The following is a 25,813-nucleotide window of genomic DNA, read 5'->3' as shown; positions in this document are numbered from 1 at the left end:
TCATTTCGTTCGTATGAGAAATGGGTAGATAAATAAGATGATTGGGTGTTTTCTGTCAATTGCGTAACCAGGATCAACATCGATGGCAAATTCGTATATCGTATGAGATGGTGTGTCGTTGTAGAAGGCTCCAAATGTAATGTTGCTATCTATGTGTATGGTGCGTACTTGAATGATATCCACAGGTAAATCGGATGCGTAATGCAAGTTGGGTTTGAGAAGAGTAGATGAAAAAACCAGTATATGAGCCAAGCTATTTGCAAGTCGGAAATCAATCGAGTGTTCCAAACAAAATATTTCGCTTTTCAGCGTATTATCGTTCGGTTTGAGATAGAAAAATTCCAGGGGATTTTCCTTGTACATTTTAGGCACAATATATTTGCTTATTAAAGCTTCAATGTCACCAATTTCGTAAGATCCAAAAGGGATATCGATACTTTTTTGTTTAGTTTTATCATCGTTTTCGTAATAATAGAATTTCGTGCCTTCTTCAATGTTCGGTATACTGAGCAAAGCCAAAATGTATTCTGAATCGGAATCCAATCGAATGGGTGGATTGAAATCGATGAAAATTATCGAAGAACGACTCGTTAGAGTTAATATCATAAAACGACTGATACATTTCCCACATGTACACACAAATAATGAATTGAAAACAACAACTACAAAAACAATATTTTGAATTATTTATTCCTACAATAATAACATTCTTTTTGTGAGCTAACAGGACCATGATACATTACATTTTGTAGTGATGACGCAGTTGACACCACCTCATGTCGATAATAGATGAAACATGGTAAACGAATCTGCAAAGCGAATCGATGTTGGTAGTCCTTTGGTAATCTATGCCAAACATCCAATAATTCCCAAGGTTCGGCATTCTCAATCAAATAGTCAATCGATAGAGTTTTCAATCCAGCATCGGTTAAATCCCGTATTCCTCTGAACATTTTTGCAGACAGAAGTAGAAAGTGAAGGCACAGATGTCCGCAATTACTCTGGTCAAAATTTTGATACTGATCATTGTTATATGTGATCGTTATACCCCTTCCAAAAAATCATATCAGTTCCATCGGAGGTTTGAGATTACCCAAACTATCAGAATTTTGTACAGCATTGCCGTTTTTGATGTAAGCTACCCAATGAGTACCTGTATTCAATCGATAATCCAAGTTCAATACAGCACATTCTCGAAGCCAAGGACCACACATTGGCAACGCATCACGCATAAAGACTCCACGACAATGTGGTATTTTTAATTGATTGGCACACTTTTGAATTTCCGAATCATATAATGCTCTATGGGGTAGCTACAGTAGGGGTATTTTTGTTGCTTTTTCAAGTATAGGCCTCGTCCTTTGCGTTGATGTTGTCTTTTATAGTAACGTTGATCTTCTTCGAGTTTCTTTTTGGCATTTTTTGCATCTATCACTGTTTTTGCGATGGCGCTCGCTCCGCCTGCCAACGAACCCAAAGCTAAAAGGCCTGCAAATATAAGTATGAGTGGTAGGATTTCTCCAGATTTTGCTTCGAATGGAATAACTCGCGGTATAGGTATCTTCTTACGTCCTCCAGTTTAATGAACGGTCATTTTTGCCGCCTCTACAGCCGACGCCGCATATTTCTTCACGTCATTCGTCATAGGCTTCCAGTTTTTGATTATATTTTGCAAAATGCTGCGTCGAAATGATTTCACACCCATTCTCAATTTCCGTTTGGACTTCATTACTCCGGTGACGAATACAGCGCTCGCCTTCTCGCCAAGTGTTGCGTTTTTAGATTTCACTCGTTGCCACGCCTTTTCTTCGAGAGCTTCATCAGCTCGATATCTAGCTTCAAGAAACGTATCTTGCGAATATGCCAAGTCGTGTTGTTTACAAGCTGAGTCTAGTGGATTAATACCAGGATCGCCTCGTTCAAGACGTTCTTGTAGTTTCGTACCAGGACCGCAATACTGATAGCCAGGTAAGTGTAATATTCGAATGGTAGCTTATTGACGATATCTTCTCCGTGATAAGTCAACATTTGGAATGATGGATGACGTCAATGTGCATGCTACATATTGAAGCGAATCTATCGATTATCGATCAGAACATGAAAGTCGTTCCGCAAGACAATAGACAACTTGGACTATTCGGATGATGGCGTCAAGTATCGAAATAAACACGGCAAGTTGTTGCCAAATTCGTTTCGCGCCATCATATGTGGTCCGTCAGGGTGTGGAAAAACCAACACAGCATTATCGATATTATTTCATCCGAATGGAGACAAATTTAAAAATTTCTACGTGTACTCAAAATCATTGTATCAGTTGCTTCGGAAGATATTGGAAAAACCAAAGGAGTCGATTATTTTCCATTTTGAGACAACAGAGAAATTATAAACGCTAAACGAAATCCCATATTCGATGATGTAGCCTGCGATGGTCAGCAGAAAATTCGCGGATATTATTCTATGTGCCGACATGAGGACATTGATTCCATCTATCTGTGTCAGACGTATTCCAAGATATTCAAATAATTGATACGCGACAATTGCAACATGCTTGTATTGTTTAGGCAAGACGAAATGAATTTGAAACATGGAACATAAAATTCAAGAGAATCTGTGCCGAATGTTGGCGTGACAAGTATGGAACTTTTATCATTGTCAAGGAATATGATTTGAATGCGGGGCGATATCGAAAAGGCTTCGACAAGTACATAAGTATATGTGAATAGATATGGAAACGTAATTTGTCAATATGAAACCGCCCAGTAAAGAAGTCGATGTTGTGCGCAAGAACAAAATTGAAGAAATATCAAAAAGTATTACAAAAAAGTATCTAGCTCTGAAATTGGAAAAGTCTGAAGAGGATGAGTCGTTGACTCCTTTTAACGTGGTGGTGTCACCAAGAAGGAAGAGAAAGAGGAAATGAAGAAGGAACCGTTCGATCAATCTCGAGCATTTGAAGAAACACAATTTTTAACACTCGTAGATGTTGCTGAAACGGGAAAGGATCATGATGAGGTATTCCACTAGTCACCATCACCACCATCACCATAAATGAAAAATATTTCAGAGGAGAGTATAATGGAGTACCTGGAGCAATATTACCCCTATCGCACAATTTTGTCATTCAACATTGGGCTAAAGACGATTCGATTGATAAAATATGCGGACCAGTTTATGACGAGTCCTCTTCAAAAAGGATCCTCGGTAGAAAGTACATTGACTTTGATGAAGGTGGAATTATCACAACGGAAGGACTTTCTTTCAAAGGAACTCCAGGACTATATAATTTAATTTTCATCGATGAACCTGAAGACTATAATGAAGAGGATCGAGCCTCCTATAAAGGTCTTTTAGAGGTAACGCAAGCCCACCTGAATGCCAGAGGATCTATGGAGGAACTCAAAAATGGAAATGGTTCGATATAATTAGATCTATGTTTCTATATATAATGAGAAGCCCTTCGAGTATGTGTATTGATATGATTTGAACGAGTCATGCGATAGATTGAAGCTGCTTATAGCTTCGAAAAAAGCTGGAAATTCTTCCTCTTACGACAGCGAAATCACAGCTATATTCAATGAACTCAGAGGAGCCAACATTATTTAATAATAAACGATTCAATATGAGATGTATTTTGTTATTAAAAATATAATGCGATAAAACATTCATTTTTGTCTCGAAAAACGCATTGACAATTCCGCCAAATTTCGACGCGTTAAAATAGACAGTTTTGTCATTTAAATCGCCTTGAAAAAAATGCATTTTTTCAGTCACATTTCTTCTAAAAACCCATATGATTCGCTTTGCAACGCATCACGGAAAATGATGCAGGAATGACATGAGAACCGTTAAAAAAATGTTGAGAATTTACCGCGATAAAACATACATTTATGTCGCGATTATTGCATGGAATATTTTGCAAAACTTCAATGCGTTGAAACGGTCATTTGAGTTGCGGAAACCACATTGAGATAGTACATATCACTAGATTTATATCTAGATATTGAATTCGATAGAAAAATTCAAGCAGTTAATGCCGACATTTTGCAAACGACTCAACATGCTACGGAACAATTCCAAAAGTTGCATGAAAAATTCAACCGTCAATATGAAATGGATATCGAACGTATCGACACCGATTTATCAAAGGATTGAAAGAACTCACCACTTTGCTTCACGGAAAGAATGCCAAAATTTTGCAATCTATGCAGCAAACTGATATTTTGACCGAGAAAATGGATAGTATGTAGTATGGATCGTATGTATGGACAGTATGTGATCGTATGGAAATTGGCCTTCCTTAGTGATAAGCTCGAATTTCTCATCATTCAATTCTGCAAATTCTTTTTCCAATTTTTTCAAATCATTTACATTCAGTGTGGAAACCAACTCGTCGAGACTGGCTCCCATAAAACGATAAGAATCTATAAATCTGAATTTGATGCTAGTTTCGCAATTGTATTGGTTGAATGAAATTTATTTATCTTTGTTGATGGGAAGTATGCTCACACGTCCTCTTTGGCTACAGCTCTTATGATAAAATGACTATCATAACCAGAAAGATTATGGAAAGAAATGGGTACGATAGAAAGCTTTTTGAACGATGAATTGCAAGCCTGATGACTACATCCCCGAAACGCCCCTGTGAAGTGATCATGATCGCGCACGATAACATCTTTGGGGGTGAACGGCATTTCGCAAATATGACAAGTCGTTGCAACACTAATACTATTCGAAGGTATTACCGTCGGCACTGAATTCTTTATTTTTGACTGAACGAATTTTGCGAAGCTAGCCATTTCATCGGTAAACCATTGTATACAATCGTCACCTCGATGGCTATTAAATTTGGACAAACTGTCATCATAAGAACATTTCAAGTAGTAGCCTAAACTGAAAGCTTTATGTTTTTGAAATTCCCTACATTTGTCCGAAATCTTTTTCTCGCAATTTTTGACTGATTCAAAATCAGCTTATGAAGCGAAAGGACATTTTTGTTCATATACATAATTTCGGAATTCAACATGATCAAATTTTGGAAATGAAATTCCACATTCGTTTATATTTTCACATAAAACAATATGTTCATCCAATTTCTGCTGACTCGAGAAATAATTGATACATCGATCACAGAAAAACTCATGTCCTCTATGATTATTCATTTGTTTTGAAAATAATCTAGACATATGTTCAATATAGCAATAGTGGTATTTGATTCCACAGTCATCTGTATCTTGAGGTAAAGCTTCATACTCATTCAATTTAGGAAAATATACATTTCAAATTGATAGTAAATGAACATGTTTATACGATTTATTTTTAGTTAATCGTTTAGGTACTACTTCGTAAAATGTCTTTTCTTTGACAACATTCATTTCTAAACTATATACATTCACAGAAATATCATTTTGTTTTTCAAATTTTGTGTGCAGCGAATCGGCATAGACATTTCAAAACCCTTTATATTCAAAACCATATTATAATTTGGATATGAAGATGCACGTGGAACGGTTCTTTCGGGAGGTTTCAAACCACTTACGATTGCTCTGAAGACACATGCATTATTTTGATTATCAAGATTCACACATGCATACTTGTTTGCAATTTCTCGGGGCAAATGTATGAATGATGCACCGTTGCCCATTTCATATTTATTGATTGCTACCTCAAGCAAAAGAATTTCTCCCAATGCCCAACCAGAGCCTTGTTCCTGAAATTCATCGAGTTCATTCAAAATAACATCCACAACATGTTCATTGTACCAAGCAGACAAATATATCCCCAAATCATTGATGATTTCATTACGAGTATTGAAATATTTTCTATGAATAATTTCCCCGTCATTCGAAGTTTTGATGAAATCACCCAACAATGGCATGTTCACTTGGAGGCATTGCATCTCCTTCGAAATTTTGAAAATTCTAGAAAAAGGAAAATTACATTCACATTTTCCCATTCAACTCTACTGCTTCGTTTCAAACCTGATCCAATATACTTATCGTTTTTCATATCATTCATCATACATCTAATACGTTTCAATTTACCAATTTTACTAATGATTTTCTTTTTTTCTCCTACTGAAAATTTAATTTTTTTCATTGCCACACTTTTTAATATGCCTACTAATCAAATTCAACGACGTTCGTGCGACGGAACTTCGATAATTTTGTTTAATTACTTCAAGCAATTCATCAATTTGCTATAAAGTTTTTGGAAACACTAATTTCAACTTACAAAAAAAAGTTTTTCCTGCGACGAATACACAAATGGATGCTTGCTGAACGCTACAAACGGAAGCTTGAAGTACTACTCGGTAGATGGGCTGGAAAACTCGAACCTTGGCTAAATGTGGTGAAGTGATGAACGGAGATGATTCTCAAAGGAAAGCTTGATGAAAAATTTTTCTATTGTACTGAAGGGCGGAGGTTATATAACTATCTAGAAAATGAAGAAGAAAAATCAATTTGAAATCACAAATATTACCACTTACAAAGAAAAACAATGAAAAAGAACCTCAGTTTTCCCCGTATTGATCAGCCTTCTGAACACGATGGTATACTTTTCTTTTTCGAAATGATTCATAAATCCCTCGTAGGTCTTTGTAACTCTCTGCGGTAGAAACGTTATATGCTTCTCCAACTCGAGCAGTACTGTCTTTCCAAATTTCGTCTGCACGATTCGGGCTGAAAAAATTTTCTGTGGCTCTTCTAGCGAAAAATTTTGAAGTTTCTCCACAGGTTTCTTATTCTTTGTGTCTACGAGAAAAATTCCGTTAATTTTGTTCAGATCCATCTACAACAATAAATTCAACAAATTGAAAGGAAATGAAATTTTCTCATAATTCGAATTGAGAGAAAATTGAATTTTTTGTTTGCAGAAACACACACAATTTTGGACGAAAATTTTGAAAACATTTTACGGAAAACGAGATATTTCGATTTTGAAATGAAAAACACATAATTTCAAACAAAAAATTTGAAGACTTCCTGAAATATTTATAAATACGCACACACACATCTTGGAAAATGAAATCTTTCGGTTTTGAAATGAAAAATGGAATTTTTTATTTGCAAAAACACATGCAGTTTTGAACCGAAATTTTGAAAACATTTTACGGAAAACGAAATATTTTGGTTTTGAAATTAAAAATGAAGTTTTTTGTTTAGACACACAATTTCGAGCAAAAATTTTGAAAACATTTCACGAAAAACGAGATATTTTGTATTTCAAATTCCAGAACACATAATTTCAAACAAAAATTTTGAAGACTTTCTGAAATAATTACAAATACGTAAAAACTTTTTGGAAAACGTAATATTTCGGTTTTGAAATGAAAAATTAAATTTTCCGATTACACTTACACTGAAGTACACAATTTTGAGAACATTTTACGAAAAACGAGATATTTTTTATTTCAACTTCCAAAATACATAATTTCAAAGAAAAATTTTTGAGACTTTCTGAAATAATTATAAATACGTACAAACATCTTGGAAAACGTAATATTTTAGTTTTGAAATGAAAAATTAAGTTTTTCGATTACACTCACACTGTAGTACACAATTTTGAAGAAAAATTTTGAAATGAAAAACGAAATTTTTCGATTACACACAGGATTTTGTGCAAAAATTTTGAGAACATTTCACGAAAAAAGAGATATTTTGTATTTCAAATTTCATAACACATAATTTCAAACAAAAATTTTGAATACTTTTCGAAGTAATTATAAGTACCTACAAACACCTTGAAAAACGAAATATTCCGGTTTTGAAATGGAAAATGAAATTTTTCGAACACACATACGCAATTTCGACCAAAAGTTTTGAAAACTTTCTGAAATAATTATAAATACGTACACACACATCTTGGAATAGGAAATATTTCAGTTTTGAAATTAAAAATGACATTTTTCGATTAAACCAACACTGTATTACACTATTTTGAACAGAAATTCCGAAAGCTCTTCAGTTGAAATATTTTACTGAGTTTCGCATATAAAATACATGATAAGACATTGTTTTCGAAACAAATTTCGTACTTACATCTGTTTATTGAAGATAATGCACACACAAACGCAACAAAAGCACAGTAATAACTGATGAGGCAACCGTTTTCATGCAGATGGCCCAATAACCGTAGCAAACATCCGCCTCATACTCCCCCATATCATATTTCATCTTCGACTCGAAATGTGAAATAAAACGAATATTTTAATTGGTGATCTCAATATCTCAAGATTGATTTACAACATACACAATTTTAAGACAACGATAAAAATAAAATAAATACAAAAATAAAAATTAATTGGCGCTCCGGGGCGACTTCATTGTTTCCAGTGGCGCATTTGCTTTTTCAGCTGCAGGAAAACCCGGAAAAACCTGCAGCACCACATCATCTGAAGATCTTGATCCAACAATGTCCTTTCTCTCATAAAACAAAATGTAGGGTGTCTCCAGAGGCTCCAATAAATTCAATGCATCGCCAGAACACTTCGTGACACGACTATCGTCAAACTTAGTCAAACTTAAATCAGTCCGTTTCTTCTTTGACCAAGGCGTAATAATGACCACATTCAACGCCAGAACCACAGTGAACAATGACTGCATGAATATTATAACAGTGGTCTGCTAGGTTGAAATGTTCATCTATTTCGAACCTTCCAAAGAGTGTCTTGCTTCCGTTAGAGGTTGAGTCTTGTTTGAAAATCATCAGTGTTATTATTAAATTGACTGGTGCCTCAGCTATACTTGTTTCCTTATAACAGTCAGTTAGTTTGGCGCATGTTTGACAATACAGTCGATCATCACCTGTTAAAAATTCCATTTTCAGATGATTTAACAATGAGCTTTGCACGGACTGGTAATTAGTCGTATTAAGAAAAGCTAGATGAATTCACATAAGTTTTCAGTACTTCGTGAACCTTTACCACAAAGTAAACAAGTGAGGATTTTTTCAGCAAAAGATTTACAAACACAAGACGAATATTTGGTAATATTCAACTATTTATTATTTGAACAAAATTTATATATATATATATATATATATATATATATATATATATATATATATATATATATATATATATATATATATATATATATATATATATATAAATATGAAAGTTATTGAGTGTCTTGATATAGAAACAGAAGTTAATATCGGACATAGCACTCATGAAAGTGGCAAACCATAGACACGTGTTTCGGGCTTTTAGCCCATCATCAGTATGGTGCAGCCAAGTGTAAGGATGGGCAACACTTGGTTACCAAAAGATAAAAATACAAATGCACGGAGCCACCAACAGGAGCCAACCGCACATTTGTGGTTTCAGTTGATAGATCTCGTGTTCACAAGAAAACTATCAAAGACACCACGGAGGCAGCTATAGCTACCTGCGTGACATCGTGGTCCAGGAAATTATACAAATATGAAAGTTATTGAGTGTCTTGATATAGAAACAGAAGTTAATATCGGACATAGCACTCATGAAAGTGGCAAACCATAGACACGTGTTTCGGGCTTTTGGCTGCACCATACTGATGATGGGCCAAAAGCCCATCTCTATTTGTATTTATCCTGGACCCGGATGTCACGCAGGTAGCTATAGCTGCCTCCGTGGTCATGTTAGATGTAGCCTGGGAATTCTAGGTCTTCTAACTGGAACCGCAAATGTGCGATTGGCTCCTGTTGTTGACTCCGTGCGTTTGTGTTGTTTCCTGATTTCGGCAAACAAGTGTTTCCCATCTTTACACTTGGCTGCACCGCGCTGATGAGGCCAATAGCCAGAAACACGTGTCCGCGGTTTGCCCCCCTTTTTTGTGTGTTGTGTCCACAAATTGTTTAATTTTTGTATATATATATATATATATATATATATATATATATATATAATATATATATATATATATATGTATATATATATATTATATATATATATATATATATATATATATATATATATATATATATATATATATATATATATATATATATATATATATATATATATAGATGAATGAGTTTTTTAATCGGACATAGCACTCAAGGAAGTGGCAAACCATAGACACGTGTTTCGGGCTTTTGGCCCATCATCAGTATGGTGCAGCCAAGTGTAAGGATGGGCAACACTTGGTTACCAGAAGAAATAAATACAAATGCACGGAGCCACCAGCAGGAGCCAGCCGCACATTTGTGGTTTCACTTAATAGATCTTGTGTTTACAAGAAAACTATCAAAATCACCAAGGAGGCAGCTATATTTATATTATATTATTTATTTATTATTTATATTATTTCCTGGACCCGGATGTCACGCAGGTAGCTATAACTGCCTCCGTGGTGATTTTGATAGTTTTCTTGTAAACACAAGATCTATTAAGTGAAACCACAAATGTGCGGCTGGCTCCTGCTGGTGGCTCCGTGCATTTGTATTTATTTCTTCTGGTAACCAAGTGTTGCCCATCCTTACACTTGGCTGCACCATACTGATGATGGGCCAAAAGCCCGAAACACGTGTCTATGGTTTGCCACTTCCTTGAGTGCTATGTCCGATTAAAAAACTCATTCATCTATATCAAGACACTCGATAACGTTCGTATTTATATATATATATATATATATATATATATATATATATATATATATATATATATATATATATATATATATATATATATTTATATATATATAGAGAGAGACGAAACGTCGACTATCGAATAGTACACAACGGATGAACACCCGGAAAAACAACACATCATATTCTACCATATATATATATATATATATATATATATATATATATATATATATATATATATATATATATATATATATATATCAATATTGATGTCATCATCTAGGCACTACTCAAATCTCTTTGTTTTGAGTCGTTGCTGACTAGTTAGGAATGAAAACTGTTATTCTTGTGAAAGTTCTTGTCTAGAGTCAATAAGTAGAAATAAATTTCACTTAAGTGATCAATGTCTGTTCTTTTGTTCATACAATTGTTATTTTCAAAAATAAAGGACATTTCTAGAAAGACCTCTTAACTAAAATTTATTCAGTGGTTAACACTTTCATTGAGTTATAATCCATATAGTGGTCAAACTTATTCACATGGTCTGCTAAAGAGCATCTTTCTGGTTGTAATCTATAGTCACTTTTGTGCGAAGTAATTCCAGCACCTAATAATCGTGAAGTTTGGCCAACATATATCTTATCACATTATTGACACGGAATACTATAAACAACATTCACCTGATGTATTAATGGGACCTTGTCTTTGACATTGCTATGTATTGTCTTCATGGTAAACACTGTTTTGTTGGCTATTTTCATGTTCAATAAACTCTGAAATATCCTAGATAGTTTGGGAGTGATCTCCTCAATGAAGGGTAAGGTTGTAAAAATGTATTGGATTGGGGCATCACTAGTTATATTGTCATTGATAGAATGGGTAGTTACATTGGTAATCAAATTATTGTTTATTAGAGATGTTGGTGTATTGAACAAAATATTATTTATCAGCCGAATGGGATAAAAATTTTCTATGGATATATTTGAAAGAATTTCAAGGTTTTTATTGTGGAAACTTGAATCCGAGATTTTTAGCACTCTATTTTTCACTTGTTTAACTAAGTTCACTTTCATAGGATGTTTGTGATACGATATGTAATTCATGAATCTACCTGAGCTGCAAGGTTTTCTGTACCAGTCAATTGAGACTCTGTTATCTGTTGTTCTGATGAACTTTGTATCGAGGAACGGTACTGACTGCAAGTGATTGAAACCGAACATCACGTTTCTAAACAGATCCTCATTATTGCGTAGACGCGGGTGATAATCAGTTCGAACATTCAAACGACTGGGTAGTGAGTTAGCATTTGAACAAATTCAAATTTGATCGACAAAAAATAACAAGTAATTTTTTTTAATTCAAAGACCACTACAAAGAGGTTTGCAAGAGCTTCAAAATGAGATTTCACTCGACTCCAACTGCCTTCGAAATATTTTAGGTTGAACCTCAATCAGGCTTTGGTATGTAAATCATAAAGCCAGAATCAGAAATCAATAAGTTCCTATTCATTTCTAGAATGTTAACGAAATTCCTAATTACCGCTTTGTTTCGTTTTGATTTGGTCATGTATATCTTTTTTTGCAGGTGGATGATTGGGCTTGTGACGAAAATAACTAAGGAAAAATTAGAAATCGCAGATCTTTATATCACACTAGACCAAGATAAATCTAGACTTCTAGGAGATACTTTGGAAAAAAACTGGGAAGATGAAATAGCAAGAGCGAAACTGGAAAATGGAAAACCTAGTCTCATAAGATCTCTCTACAAAACATTTTTCATTACTTATATGTTATGGGGAATACCATTCTTCATCCAGAATGTAATTTTCAGGTAAATTTGAGTTTTTTCCATTTTCACCAGATTTTATCACAATAGGTTCAGCAATGACAGTAAGAGTTTCCTGCAAAAAATTCTTTTCAACCCGAAAATATATTACGGATCGGTTAATAATTCATTTACGAGTTTCTACATTCTCAGGTGCATTGCCCTATTTATGACAGCAATATTCCAATTTTGAACAGAATTGGAATTTCTGTGTAGTCAAAAGTTACTAATATGAGAGTAGTTTTCTAATTCGATAGAAAACTATCAACATTTCAAGATTCACTGTTCTGATAATCGAGTGTACCAAGATATATTGATATTCAAATTGAATTCGAAAGTACCCAGTGTATTTGTTAATTCTTGCATATTTGTGTTTGTTTTCTATCATTCACTCTCTCGAAGAAACGTCGTGTCCGTTTCCTATCGATAGTTGCGTCACAAAAATCAAGTCATGATGAATAAACAATTCTTGGTCATATTTCTATCCGATTTCAAATTGCAATTCAAATGATATATTGAACAATGAAATTAGTATATTAGCAGAGTTTTTTGATGGTGGAATTGATTTCTGAAATATTCCTTTTTATGAATAAAATAATGTTTCATACTTTGTTTCATACTTTGTTTCACCTGAATGACTCAGTAACATCTCAATCAGAATTAAAATTCAAGACGAAAATTGTCTATGTACTCGAAACAAATCAGCTCATCGTTCAGTTTTCATTATTTCATCATCTACAGTACCGAACAAGTGCAAAAGGTCATGATCATCTATTCATGGAAAATGAGATGGTGTCCAGGTTATTGTATTTGGAGAGACTTGAGTGTTGATAGAACTTTGGGTTGATATCCGAGACTATACACAAAAATATAAAAAGAAGTTTACCCGGGAAGAAAAGGAAATTTTGCTACCTGCACTGAATCATATTCGTAATGAAATGCTTTTTGAATAATCAACAGGAATGGAGACATGGTAATTACCAATTGAATGAAACCAGAGACTTAAACAATTACAGTTCATTAATAGTTCAACTTGATATTGAAATATTGATAGGTACATGATGAGTTGATCTACTCTCAGTTGAATAATTAATGGATTAAACGACTTACCTTAAGGAGGTTCAATCCAAATTATATGAACATGTTTGTTCTCCAATATATAACACACTATAGTATATTCTCGTCCCACGATCGTGTCACAACATTTTAAAGATAAGTTTTTTCCTCCAGTACATGTCTCACCCGCCCGTTTCTTGCCTACTCTGCCTCGCTTGACTCATTATTCGTAGAAAAAAGATCGCAAATTGGATTGTGGGAGACCTACAAATCATTCCTAGGGTGGGAAGTTATATATTGGAGAACAAACATGTTCATATAATTTGGATTGAACCTCCTTAAGGTAAGTCGTTTAATCTATTAATTATATCACACGTTTGTTCTCCAATATACAGGGTCCTGCAACAGTGGCGCGGTGTTCCATATCTCTATATAGGAAGCAGATAGGAATCTAATTTTCTATAATATTACCTTATTGCTCGAGCTCGACAAAATAAAAATATTGGCGGTCACACAGGGTGTTCGATTTTTTCTGGGCGGATCCCAACTGTGTCTTTTTAAATGGCAACCTATATTTTTTATCGCTTTTTCGGTTTCTTCATAGAAAATAAAATAAACTTTATGTATATCTGCACTTCGAAAATATTGATGGTTTTCGAGATATCTAGCATGACAGGTTTTTTTTTCCAATATTCGTCACTCAGAATATTTGAAATTATAAAGTGGTGCCAAGTCCAGTTGAAATTTTTTTTTGGTCGAATATTCTACATTGGTAACTCTCTCAAACGATATATCTGAAATCGACCTGTGATATACAGGGTATGAAAAACCGCTTGCCAAATATTGTAAATGAAAATTTGCAAAATCTTCCTTATATTAAATGGAACACCCTGTATATTATTGATCCATAAGAAGCGCCAACAAAACCTCTACAAATTTCATCAAGTATTCCCTATGGCTAAGTTCAATAGTTTTTCTTAAATGAGCATTTCTTTCGAAAAATGGTCATTTTTTCAAAGCGAAATCCATTTGACGACTGATAAGAATATACAAAAAATACCCTTTCCTTAAAATATCGCCCATTCCTAAAATTACCTGTTGCTAGATAAACAAGTTGCGAATTACACCACAAAATGGACGTTCTTGAATAGTTACAATAATTTCAAAAATCTCGGAATTTGTGCCATATTCTTTCGGTCTAAAACAACCTTTCAGCGAATGAAATATTTATTGGAAATCAAGTAGTCTGGCAAATGACAGAACAAAATATTTGGCTGCAAATGAATATTGAAATTTTTAGTCAATCGTGAAGTTGAACTGTCGGTATAATTTCATCAGAATGTTGTTATCAAAAAGTGATTTGATTGATATGATTTTCATATTAGGTGAATCAGACAGGAATTGTTTATTGGCAAGTAGAATTTATTCTCAACGGTATCCAGATGGAAGGCATCCAGATGAAAGATCTTTCCGAAAGGTCTTGGGACGATTCGTTGAAACTGGATCTATTAATTATTCCAAACATGAGCGCATCAAGCCAGGTACTAATGAAAATAATGAATTGCAAGTTCTTCTTGCTGTTGAAGAAGATCCTAGTAGGAGTCAACGACAAATTGGGGAAATAGTGGATATAAGTGAGAGATCAGTGCAACGAGTATTGAAGAAACATCGCTTGCATCCATACCACGTTCAGTTACATCAAGAACTACTGTATGCTGATTTCGAGAAAAGAGTGAGATTTTGCAATTGGGCCATGAACAAAATTCGTCGAAACGAATATTTTTTCAATAATATTTTATGGTCGGATGAATCGACATTCCAAAAAAATGGATTTGTAAATCGACATAATTACCATTATTATGCGACAGAAAATCCTCACTTATTGAGGCAGGTGGATTATCAACATAGGTGGTCGATAAATGTCTGGGGAGGCATCATTGGAGAATATGTAATTGGTCCATACTTTTTTGAGGGACATATGAATGGTGCAATGTATCTCAATTTCTTACGAAATGATTTACCAGGTTTGTTAGATGATATTCCTCTTGACCTCCGCAATAGAATGTGGTTACAACATGATGGTGTACCTGCTCACTATTCGGCAGAAGTGAGAGATCATCTAAATGAAGTATTTCCCAATAAATGGATAGGACGGAATGGGCCTGTACGGTGGCCCGCTAGATCACCAGATTTGACGAAACTAGATTTTTTCTTATGGGGATACATAAAAAATATGGTTTACGTTGAGCCACCAACTTCTCCCGAAAATATGCGACTTAGAATAACGAATGCTTTTCGCAGCATTACACCAGCTGTCTTGCGCAGGGTAGAACAGTCTTTCAACCATAGACTTCAGCTCTGCATTCAAGAAAATGGAAGACATGTTGAACATATTTTATAAAAGTTTCATTATCAACCTTAATTAAACTCTCCCTTTTGTAGTTTTGTAATTTGCCAGTTGACAAATTTGAATATCTAGAACTCAAGCTCTGAATGAATATAATAACATGAAAAAAATAGTTATTTATAATGTTTCTTTCTTTTAACTTGTTTGGTTTGATATTGCACGATTTATGAGTTAAATTCTGCATCCAATGAAAAAATAATTTTCCATTTAGCAAAAAGTGATAGGTACATACATTTATTTCGTTAAAAAATATTTGTTTGGACACCTTCTAATGTACAAAATTGAAACAAGATATCTTTCGTATATCAAATGGATTTCCCTTTGAAAAAATGACCATTTTTCGAAAGAAATGCTCATTTAAGAAAAACTATTGAACTTAGCCATAGGGAATACTTAATGAAATTTGTAGAGGTTTCGTTGGCGCTTCTTATGGATCAATAATATACAGGGTGTTCCATTTAATCTAAGGAAGATTTTGCAAATTTTCATTTACAATATTTGGCAAGCGGTTTTTCATACCCTGTATATCACAGGTCGATTTCAGATATATCGTTTGAGAGAGTTACCAATGTAGAATATTCGACAAAAAAAAATTTCAATTGGACTTGGCACCACTTTATAATTTCAAATATTCTGAGTGACGAATATTGGAAAAAAAAACCTGTCATGCTAGATATCTCGAAAACCGTCAATATTTTCGAAGTGCAGATATACATAAAGTTTATTTTATTTTCTATGAAGAAACCGAAAAAGCGATAAAAAATATAGGTTGCCATTTAAAAAGACACAGTTGGGATCCGCCCAGAAAAAATCGAACACCCTGTGTGACCGCCAATATTTTTATTTTGTAGAGCTCGAGCAATAAGGTAATATTATAGAAAATTAGATTCCTATCTGCTTCCTATATAGAGATATGGAACACCGCGCCACTGTTGCAGGACCCTGTAACACACTGTAGCTGTTAAAAGTATCTAGCGATCTTTTAGAAAGTGTTTACCCAGTAATTTCAGACACAATTTTATATTTGCAGAATATTCATTTCCAATATATAACAGTAATGGGTGAATAACAATCTTAGTCTAAAAAATATGACTAAATGGATTCTCCTATATATACTTATTCTTATTTTATTAAAGAAATTATATCATTAGCAAAATTCGATTTAACACTTCTATTATAGAATTTGTTAAATATTTTCGATTTTTCTGACCAACCCGCAGTTTTTCTAATTGTCTCTACGTCTGTACCAACACGGACAGCTGCAGAAGTTGCGGCATGTCGAGTTAAATGGCTTTTCAAAATATTGATATCAATACCACTTTACTCTAGAACACTTTTAATCCACCTACTTACGGTTTGTGATGAAGCATTGTGATAAGGTCTCTTATGTGTTAGAAGAAGCATTTCATTTTCTTCATTGGTTCTAAACGGTTTGGTTATTTGTAAATAATGTAATAGGGTGGATGCCACACAAAGTTCAGGTTTTTCGTTAAAAAATGGAAAAATTATGAGAGGTTGTTCCCTATTTGGTGCACTAGTTTTCAAGACACTGGATACCAGAATTTCAATTTTTTCGTTTTCATAAAGATGTATGTCTGATATTTTGATTTTTGTTAGAGTCTGAACTCTTGCAGCTGAAGTTAATGCCATGAGCATGCTGAGCTTCAGAGAAACGTCTACTAGGGTTAATTGTGGTGAGGGGTATAATTTCTCAAGATATAACAAAACTTGACTGGGATCCCAAGTATAAGAGTATTTAGGAAAAACTGGCTTGATTTTGAAGACCCCTTTCAAAAATCTTCGTATAATTTTTCCATCTGATTCCGAAAAAAAAGAAAAGAAGAGAGAGCTGAGCGATGAGTATTCAACGTTGGGTAGGATGCTCCTTTATTGAGTTCATTTTGTAAAAATTCCAAAACGTGTTCAACAGATGGTTTGAATTTATCAATTCCTAAAGAATTTGTGAATTGCCACCATTTTGAAAATGATGAGTTGTATTGTTTTTGAGTGTTTTTACTAAGTGAGGATATCATTGTAGAAATGCTCGGTTCAGGAACATTTTTCAATGCGAACGACCTCCGTATAATTTCCCTGCAGCCAGGGTAAGGCTCTTGTGCATAGGATGTGGTTTCCTGAAAGGAGACACAAGAAGTGACTTTTCAGGTCCAAAATATAAAATATCTGAAACAAGCAAGTTTTGGAAAAGCGGGTACCATGGTTGTGAAGGCCAGAATGGACCACCATGATTACTTCAGCTTTTTCCAAAACTATTTTGCTCAAAACACGTGATATCAGAGGAAATGGTGGGAATGCATAGCCGCAGGTGTTCGACCATGAGATTGTAAAAGCATCTACCGCTATTGATTCAGGGTCTCTGTGTCATGATATAGAGGTTTTACATTTTTTATTAATATATGATGCAAATAAGTCAATTTTGGGTTCACCAAAACTTTTTCTGATTATTTCATAAATCCGACTATTCAAGGAATACTCAGTATCTGTTACTAAAAGTCTTGAAGCTTTGTCTGCTAGGAAATTTTCTCTTGTATTAATGTATGAGGCCAACACCACAATTTTCTGTTTTTCGCACCATTCCCAAATTTTAAAAGTTATGGAATTCAAATATTTGTATTTAACTCCCCCCATTCTGTTAATCAGTGAAATTGCTGTGGTGTTGTCGATACGAAGTAAAATACGACAATGTGTTTTATCTTTGGCAAAACATTTTAGTCCATAATAAGCGGCAAGCAATTCGAGGTAGTTAATATGCATTTCTTTTTCTTTCATGTTCCAGAAACCATTTGCGGTTTCCGCATTTGAGATTGCGCCCCACCCCGTTAGCGATGCATCTGAGTAAATTTCTAGTGCATAATCAGAGATTTGGAAATGGTGCACCTCAGACTGCTTCAGTTGTGAAATTCACCATTCAATTTCTGGTTGTAAAGATGGGTGTAACAACATTTGAGAAGAATAATCGCCTCCCGTGTTCTTCAGAGCTAGATATGTTTGCCTTATTAAACTTCTTGTATGCATTAACCCATATGTGACCGCTGGACAGACCGATATGAGTTTGCCTATCAAGTGCACCAACTCACGAATCTGACACATTGTCCTATTTCTATAAATACAGTGTTTTTATTAATTTAAGTTTTTTATCCATCGGTGAAGAGATGGACATATCAAATGAGTTGAAAATAAAACCCAAAAACTGACACTCCCTGGATGGTGTCAAACAACTTTTTTCAAAATTTATTACAAATCCCAATTTTTGTAAAAGATTTTTTGTAAATTTTGTATTACTTATGCCCGTATGCACCGTGTACACTTAATCGGGATTAAAGGTGTAATCTAGATAAATGCTTTAATTTACCATGCACCGTACTAAAAGTCGGGCTTAAGCTTTCGAAAATCTAATCCTCCGTTTTTCATGGATTAAACTTGGATTAGTCTGAAGAAACGATTTTTCTAACCTGAAAATAAAAGTGTTTATATTATTTTGCGTTCTTTCTCTTACAAAAAACTCAATTATTTATAAAGCAATAATGGAAATCGAAGATCAGTTGTTTGTGGATGATGACCATGATATATTGGACATAATTAATTTTGGTTTTCCAAGAAGACAGTGGGAAAGAAGTGAATACTTTGATACCATGGACAACCTTTCTTTTTTCAGAAGATTTAGATTGCAAAAAACTACTATCCTGAATGTTCTTCATCATGTAGAAGAAGAAATTGAGTATGACAATGATAAGTAAGTAGATATCTACCTACATACTGTAGTATTTATCAGTACCTACCTGAAATATTAAATAAAATTATACTCATAGAAACAACAGTTTAACACCAATGAATCAACTCTTGACAACCTTAAGAATATATGCATGTGGAGGACACCAGCTGGCCATAGGAGACTTTATTGGAGCCCATCAATCCACAATTTCAAGGATTGTCAATCGAGTTACTAATGCCATTGCCAGGTCAAGACCCTTATTTGTAACAATACCCAATGACAATGAAAGACTTCGTGTAGCGACAGACTTTTATAACATAGCTCGGTTTCCTCGGGTCATTGGCTGTGTGGATGGAACACATATTAGAATGCAGTCTCCAGGTAACAGATTGAAAATGTGTTATAACTGGATAACAGTGTATGTTTGTAGGAGGTGAGCAGGCTGAAGCATTTCGCAACAGAAAAGCCTTCTTTTCTATTAACACCCAGGTAATCTGTGATGCCAAATTAAAAATACGAGACATTGTTGCAAGGTGGCCGGGATCGAGTCATGATCTTACTATATTTAATAATAGTAGGATAAGAGCTCAATTTGAAAATAAGGAATTTCAAAACTCTATCTTATTAGGTAAGTACTAAAGTATATAGTCATTAGTAGTTATCATTTGTTTTAATTATGTTAGCAAGAATGTAGGCCACGTCTATTAAGTTTTTTAATATAAATTTAAAGGTTGTTTGGTTTAACAATTTGTTAGAAATTTTATAATAACACATCTGTTTTATTACATTTTTGTAAAAATACACCCTGTATTCTTTTAGTTTGATTACATAATTTAATTTTTTTTAGGTGATAGTGGCTATGCCAATAAAGACTATCTATTAACACCGCTTTTACATCCAGACAATGAGGCAGAACACCTTTATAATGAGGCCCATATACGCACCAGAAATTCTGTAGAACGTGCCATCGGAGTTGGGAAAAGGCGCTTTCCTATACTTGCATATGGTTTGAGGTACAAACCTGAATTTGCAAGCAATATAATAATAGCAACTGCAGTTTTGCAAAATATTGCAATTGAAAATAATGAACCAGTTCCCCCACCACCAGAAAATATTAATGAAGATGAGCTCAACTACCTCATAGAACTGGGAAATATTGAGGATTTACGTAACGACCATGAAGAAAATAGAGATAATGTGAGGCAGCACCTAATAAATAACCATTTTGCAAACCTGTAACGTTGTTATAAAATAAAGACATTTTTTAAATATTATTTTATAATTGAGTATGAAAAATATGTTTATAAGACAGTGTAAGTACATTCAGAAGAAAAAAATGTGTAACCTGCAGAAAAAAAAACTTAAACTAAACCAAAAAAAAATGAGTGTACCTACATACATATCTTTACACAAGCATACAGGTGTCCCATAATTTCAGGCTCAAACTTAATCATTTAGTTGTGGTGTAAGGTGTAAATGCAGTGGTTAATCTTGAACCTATAATTTTTTCACACCACAAAAAAAACAATCCTAACAAAAAACATAAATTTTAAATTGTAATAATTTTTGAAAAAAAATCTTATTTATCATCATGTGTAAGCAATGATTTTTTGTAACTAATTTCAAACTGCAAAAGTTCGTTTTAATTGCTTTTTTTTTGTATCTAATCTTAAATTTTCTTCTTGCAATTTTAACATCCTTAATTTATACTGCTGCTCTTCCTTTGCATAATTCTGTGATTCTACAATTTGTTCTAATTGCTTTTCAACTAATGCTAGCCTCTTATCTAGTAAGATATTGTACTTTTCAGCTATATCTGAAGATGTCAGAGCTCTTATACCTCCTATTGGTCGCCTTCGATTGAATGGTTTTGCCTTTGGGGTGCTGCTATTCTTAGTCGATACTGAGGTTGATAAGGATGTCTGAACTTTTTCAGTTTTTTTTGACTGGCAAGAGGGAGATACCATCAATTTTTGGTTCACTGGTTTTTGTAATATACCAGGCGGGCATTTTCTATATGTCTTTGCTGCCCTGTTTTCCTCTTCTTTATTCAATTCTTCTAGACCCTAAAAATGCAAATAAAGATAAGATCCTGTTTAGTAGTAATAAAGGCTCGAATAAAGGACATAAGCAAGTACTATGATAAAAAAATCTAGAAACTCACATTATTCTCAGAATCAGTTTCTTCAATTAAAGAACCAGTAGCAGGATCAAACTCGTAAATTTGGGTATCACATTCTGTTTTTCGCTTTTTTTCTGAAGGTTCCAATATTCCTGAATTGTCAGAGTCAAATTCTGAATAAAATCCTGATACAGTATGTTCATTAAGCATGCTGATTAAAATAGTGTCTGCTGCATCCAACTTCGGATCAGGTGGTGGTGGTCCACCTCCTGTTATATATGTACTTTTCTTAAGATCAGCAAACTTCTTACGTAATTCTTTTTTTTTATTCGCATACAACCGTTTAAGTTGTTCACTACTTCTGTAGCATATGATGGAAGCCTGGCTATTAAATTCATTTTCAATTTTTGTCCATATCTTATTTTTATCATCAATTGATGTTCGTCTTTGTTTGTCTTCAAGTACTTTTTGGTACTTTTTACAAATATTCATTAAGCATACCTTTTCGCCAGTAGAAAAATTAGGAATACGATTCCTTTCATTTCCTCTTTCCATATTTACAATACAAATGACAGTATTTTTAATAAATTGATGGATGTAGCCGTTACTACGTGGTAGGAAATCATAATGAAAAGAGAAATGAAAATTTCTATGTTTTTTACCACTTTTATTTGTAACTAACGTTACTGCAGTTTCGTCCTATATGGACATTCTCAAACTTATACAATAAACTCTTTTATTGTCTAATACAATAAAAGAGTTTATTGTATAAGTTTGAGAATGTCCATATAGGACGAAACTGCAGTAACGTTAGTTACAAATAAAAGTGGTAAAAAACATAAAAATTTTCATTTCTCTTTTCATTACGACAGTATTTTTAATAACTATGTTATTGAACAATACAAAAAACGAGGTTATAATTTCACTTTACTTCCTTTCGACACTAGCTTTGCTATAATATGCAATGTTGCCAAAATGTTAATCCAGATTACCTAAACCATCCGCGGTGCATTAGTATTTAATCTAAAAGACGTAATTTAGATTAACTAATCGCGATTAAATTTAAATACGGTGCATACGAGCATTAGGCATTCTTCATATGATTTTCCCAAAATGAGTAAATCGTCAAGATAAATGATTGATAGTATTTTGTTCAACCTTAATGTCTGAATCATAGGTTTCGAAATTTTTGTGAATAAATAAGGTGATATATTTAAGCCAAAACATAAACAGCAAAATTAGTACATCTCTTTGTTGAATATGAATCGTAGATATTTTCGATGTGTTTCCGATATCGCGATTGAAAAATAAGCATCTTGTAAATCTATAGTTGTCATAAAGTAATTTGTATGAAGCAAATTTTGAACTACTCTCTGATCTTGTAATTTGAAGTGCGGTGGTGAAATGAATTTATTCAGATTTTTGAGGTTTAAAATAAATCTAAAGGAGCCATTAGGTTTTTTCCTCAAAGAAAAAAGTTGAAATAAACTGACCTTTTTTCCATTTACATATTCTGATAGCGCCTTTTTGTAAAAGTTTCTTTACTTCACTAATTATCAGTTTTTGTTAATCTTTTGGTAAAATACGTTTATATGGAACACATTTTTGTGTAGGTATGTTCAAGAATGGGACTTTATAACCTTGAATACAATTCAAAATGAAATTGCTATTCGTTATTGTTCTCTATTGTTCATGAAAGAATTTTAGGCGCCCCGCAATTTGTCCTACCTGGAGGTTTATTCCTTTCGATGTCGATGGGTTTTCTCCTTCCTTATTCCAGGTTTGTGGTGTGTAGTGTGGCTGTAACCTCTCAGTCTTTTTCTTTGTTTGAAGTTCTGGCGCCTGGAGTTTAAAGTATTTTGAGAAAATACCTTAGGCTTGGAAATTTTCATTTCTCTGCTCGTTTTTTCGATTTCCTTTGGCGATTTGCAATTTTCGTGGAATGCCTTTCCAAATAATGACTTATCAGTCGGTGCATTTTCGATTACTTTTTTGGCCATTTGTGATAATACCGGAGATATGGCGAACCGCCTGTGCATGCTTATGGAGTGTATAGCGTCTGCTACTAGCTTGAAAGCATCTGCGAGTTTTTTTGTATCTTCGCTGGACTCATTTTCTTTCAGTTGGTTGGTGAGTATTTCTCCCATGGCGCAAAGGCCTCTATCCAAGGTATTTTGAATTTTACATAGGTAAGAATCCGTCTTTTTCTGACTTTCGGAGAGTAGCGCGCCTACTTCGGCGTTAGTCACCGGAGCTTGAAGAAGATCAAAATTAGAAGGGATTTTATATGTTTCAAATAACCCCTTCATATGTTCTTTGTCCACCCCTTTTGTTAAATAGTGGGTCCATCTACAAATAATTTCTTCATGCAAAGGTGGCACATGTGGTTCATTCAGGAAAGATTCAACTCCTTGCAGCTGTTTGACAAATTTGTAGACTAGGAGCAGAGCTAGGGTGCTCTTGCTGATGTACATCGGTTCCAACCTGTATTATTGGGGAACCTTCGCCCTGTCTCTCTTCGTCACAGATGGATTCAATAGAGCTCTCAGATTCTCCTGAAAACCAATATTTATGTATAAGCATCCTGTATTACTTTTTCAAGTAATGAACATTCAGTTCCATTACTTTTTCCTCGAGAAAGCCAACATAAAGTATAACTTCTCGAGGTTACGGTTTTTATCGAGCAAGAAACTGTTGTTCAGTAAAAAAGACGAATCGTACGGCTGGCTTCTATGCTGCTTGAAATGAACTCAAATTGTTCATTAACCGTTTACTATTTTGAAGATATTTTTTTCCCTTGTCTCAGGAGATACGTAACGTTCTATGTCACATAAAGTGGCAGTACGAACATTTCCTTACATGATTCACATAAAGTAGAATCAACGCATAACTCCTGTTATGATAGCCTAGAATGAGAAAAAAAATTTAAAGAACTTACTTTCTGAACTTGAACTATCACTGTCCATAAGCTTCATTAGTTTTCACAGAATTTGTTTTCATTTGGTCTTCTTTATTAGTTTAGGCATTTTCCGTTAATAGATGTGAACACTTTCGCATAACAAAGAATAATAAGTCAATCGAGGCAGAGTAGGCAAGAAACGGGCGGGTGAGACATGTACTGGAGGAAAAAACTTATCTTTAAAATGTTGTGACACGATCGTGGGACGAGAATATACTACAGTGTGTTATACATTGGAGAACAAACATGTGAAATATAATCTTACATCGCATGATAAAACTACAATTTGCCTAATGATGACGGATAACATAAAGTCTCAACAAGGAAACAATTATGTTTTGTATAACTCATGGTCTGAAGTATATCTGGACTCAACATTGCACCTAGGAATGTGGCATCTATAGGATCGATAAAAAACGAAATTCATCCAAAAATATCAAAGATAAGCGAGAGTATTGCCGTGATGTAGAATATTCAATTCGGGAAAGGAGATTTCGAATGTTGTATGCACCACTCTTACTAGTATGACTGATGAAATCTAAGAGAGATCGAAATATTGTTGTCTAGTACTTGATCAATAATTCAACATATTGCGGGTTAGGTTTCATCTAGTAATAATAATTCAGATCAAACAAAATATTCTGAACCATAAGAAACTGATGAAAAAATTCATCAAATGGTCAGATACGATTTCCCATACCATAGTGATGAATGAAATATTGAAATATTCTCAGCTAAAAAAATTGATGGAAACTTCCACAAATAAATTAATATTCTATATTAAGATATCCCACTAACAATGTTGAAATGATAAAATATCTTCAACAATGTATCGAAAAACGTCGAAGTATACGTCCTTCTTCATGTTCGGCGGTGATTGATGAATTTCATTATTTCTGTTTAAATCTGTTTAAAATCTGTTTTTCCGTTAACCAGCTGTCGCACCCCTACGAACAACAACCCTCAGAAGTCGAAACTTGTGCGAGCTAAGGATTAACGAGGTCTTACCTTTTAACGTGTGATTCCTAACACGGGTTGGACGGTAGCAAGTGAAGATCGATCGTTCAGACTAGGGCTTGAACCACCGACCAACACGGCAGTCAATTCGAGTGAGTGAACAAAGCACCCACGCCGAACCGCTTG

At 34.1% G+C, this 25,813-nt stretch overlaps 2 protein-coding genes and 1 long non-coding RNA gene across 5 annotated transcripts in view; 1 reads left to right on the top strand and 2 right to left on the bottom strand.

Moving 5' to 3' along the window:
- LOC111515228 (ATP-binding cassette sub-family C member 4) overlaps window positions 1-25,813 on the top strand; it is a 259,515-nt gene that overhangs the window by 40,914 nt on the left and 192,788 nt on the right. Inside the window, exons 1-2 of one of the 3 annotated variants that reach the window (XM_074178644.1) lie at window positions 11,834-12,032; window positions 12,157-12,402. In XM_074178644.1, coding sequence (XP_074034745.1) covers window positions 12,161-12,402 — 242 coding nt within the window. In that variant the 5' untranslated portion in view covers window positions 11,834-12,032; window positions 12,157-12,160. Of the gene's footprint in view, window positions 1-11,833; window positions 12,033-12,156; window positions 12,403-25,813 lie in introns of those variants that run through there. The other 2 variants (XM_074178643.1, XM_074178645.1) reach the window with 2 other exon arrangements.
- LOC141483795 (uncharacterized) lies at window positions 16,930-25,082 on the bottom strand. Its single transcript, XR_012466293.1, has 3 exons — window positions 24,650-25,082; window positions 23,440-24,266; window positions 16,930-17,991 (listed from the first exon to the last, which is right to left on the bottom strand). It is a non-coding gene; the product is annotated as an uncharacterized lncRNA (long non-coding RNA).
- LOC141483793 (uncharacterized) lies at window positions 20,941-22,348 on the bottom strand. Its single transcript, XM_074178650.1, has 3 exons — window positions 22,213-22,348; window positions 21,754-22,096; window positions 20,941-21,655 (listed from the first exon to the last, which is right to left on the bottom strand). The coding sequence occupies exons 1-3, from the start codon at window positions 22,251-22,253 to the stop codon at window positions 21,212-21,214; spliced, it is 828 nt and encodes a 275-aa protein (XP_074034751.1). The 5' UTR covers window positions 22,254-22,348; the 3' UTR covers window positions 20,941-21,211.

The sequence above is a fragment of the Leptinotarsa decemlineata genome, unplaced genomic scaffold, assembly GCF_025532065.1.
Source record: "Leptinotarsa decemlineata unplaced genomic scaffold, Ldec_3_MD MMD2_tig00004204_RagTag_RagTag, whole genome shotgun sequence".
Taxonomy (NCBI): Eukaryota; Metazoa; Arthropoda; class Insecta; order Coleoptera; family Chrysomelidae; genus Leptinotarsa; species Leptinotarsa decemlineata.
This window is presented reverse-complemented; position numbering and strand designations above follow the sequence as displayed.

Coding starts and splice junctions, on each gene's coding strand:
- LOC141483793 (XM_074178650.1), bottom strand. CDS start 22,253: ATGAAAGGAATCGTATTCCTAATTTTTCTACTGGCGAAAAG. Junction 22,097..22,212: donor ATTTTTCTACTGGCGAAAAG/GTATGCTTAATG, acceptor TGAATTTAATAG/CCAGGCTTCCATCATATGCT. Junction 21,656..21,753: donor AAACTGATTCTGAGAATAAT/GTGAGTTTCTAG, acceptor TTGCATTTTTAG/GGTCTAGAAGAATTGAATAA.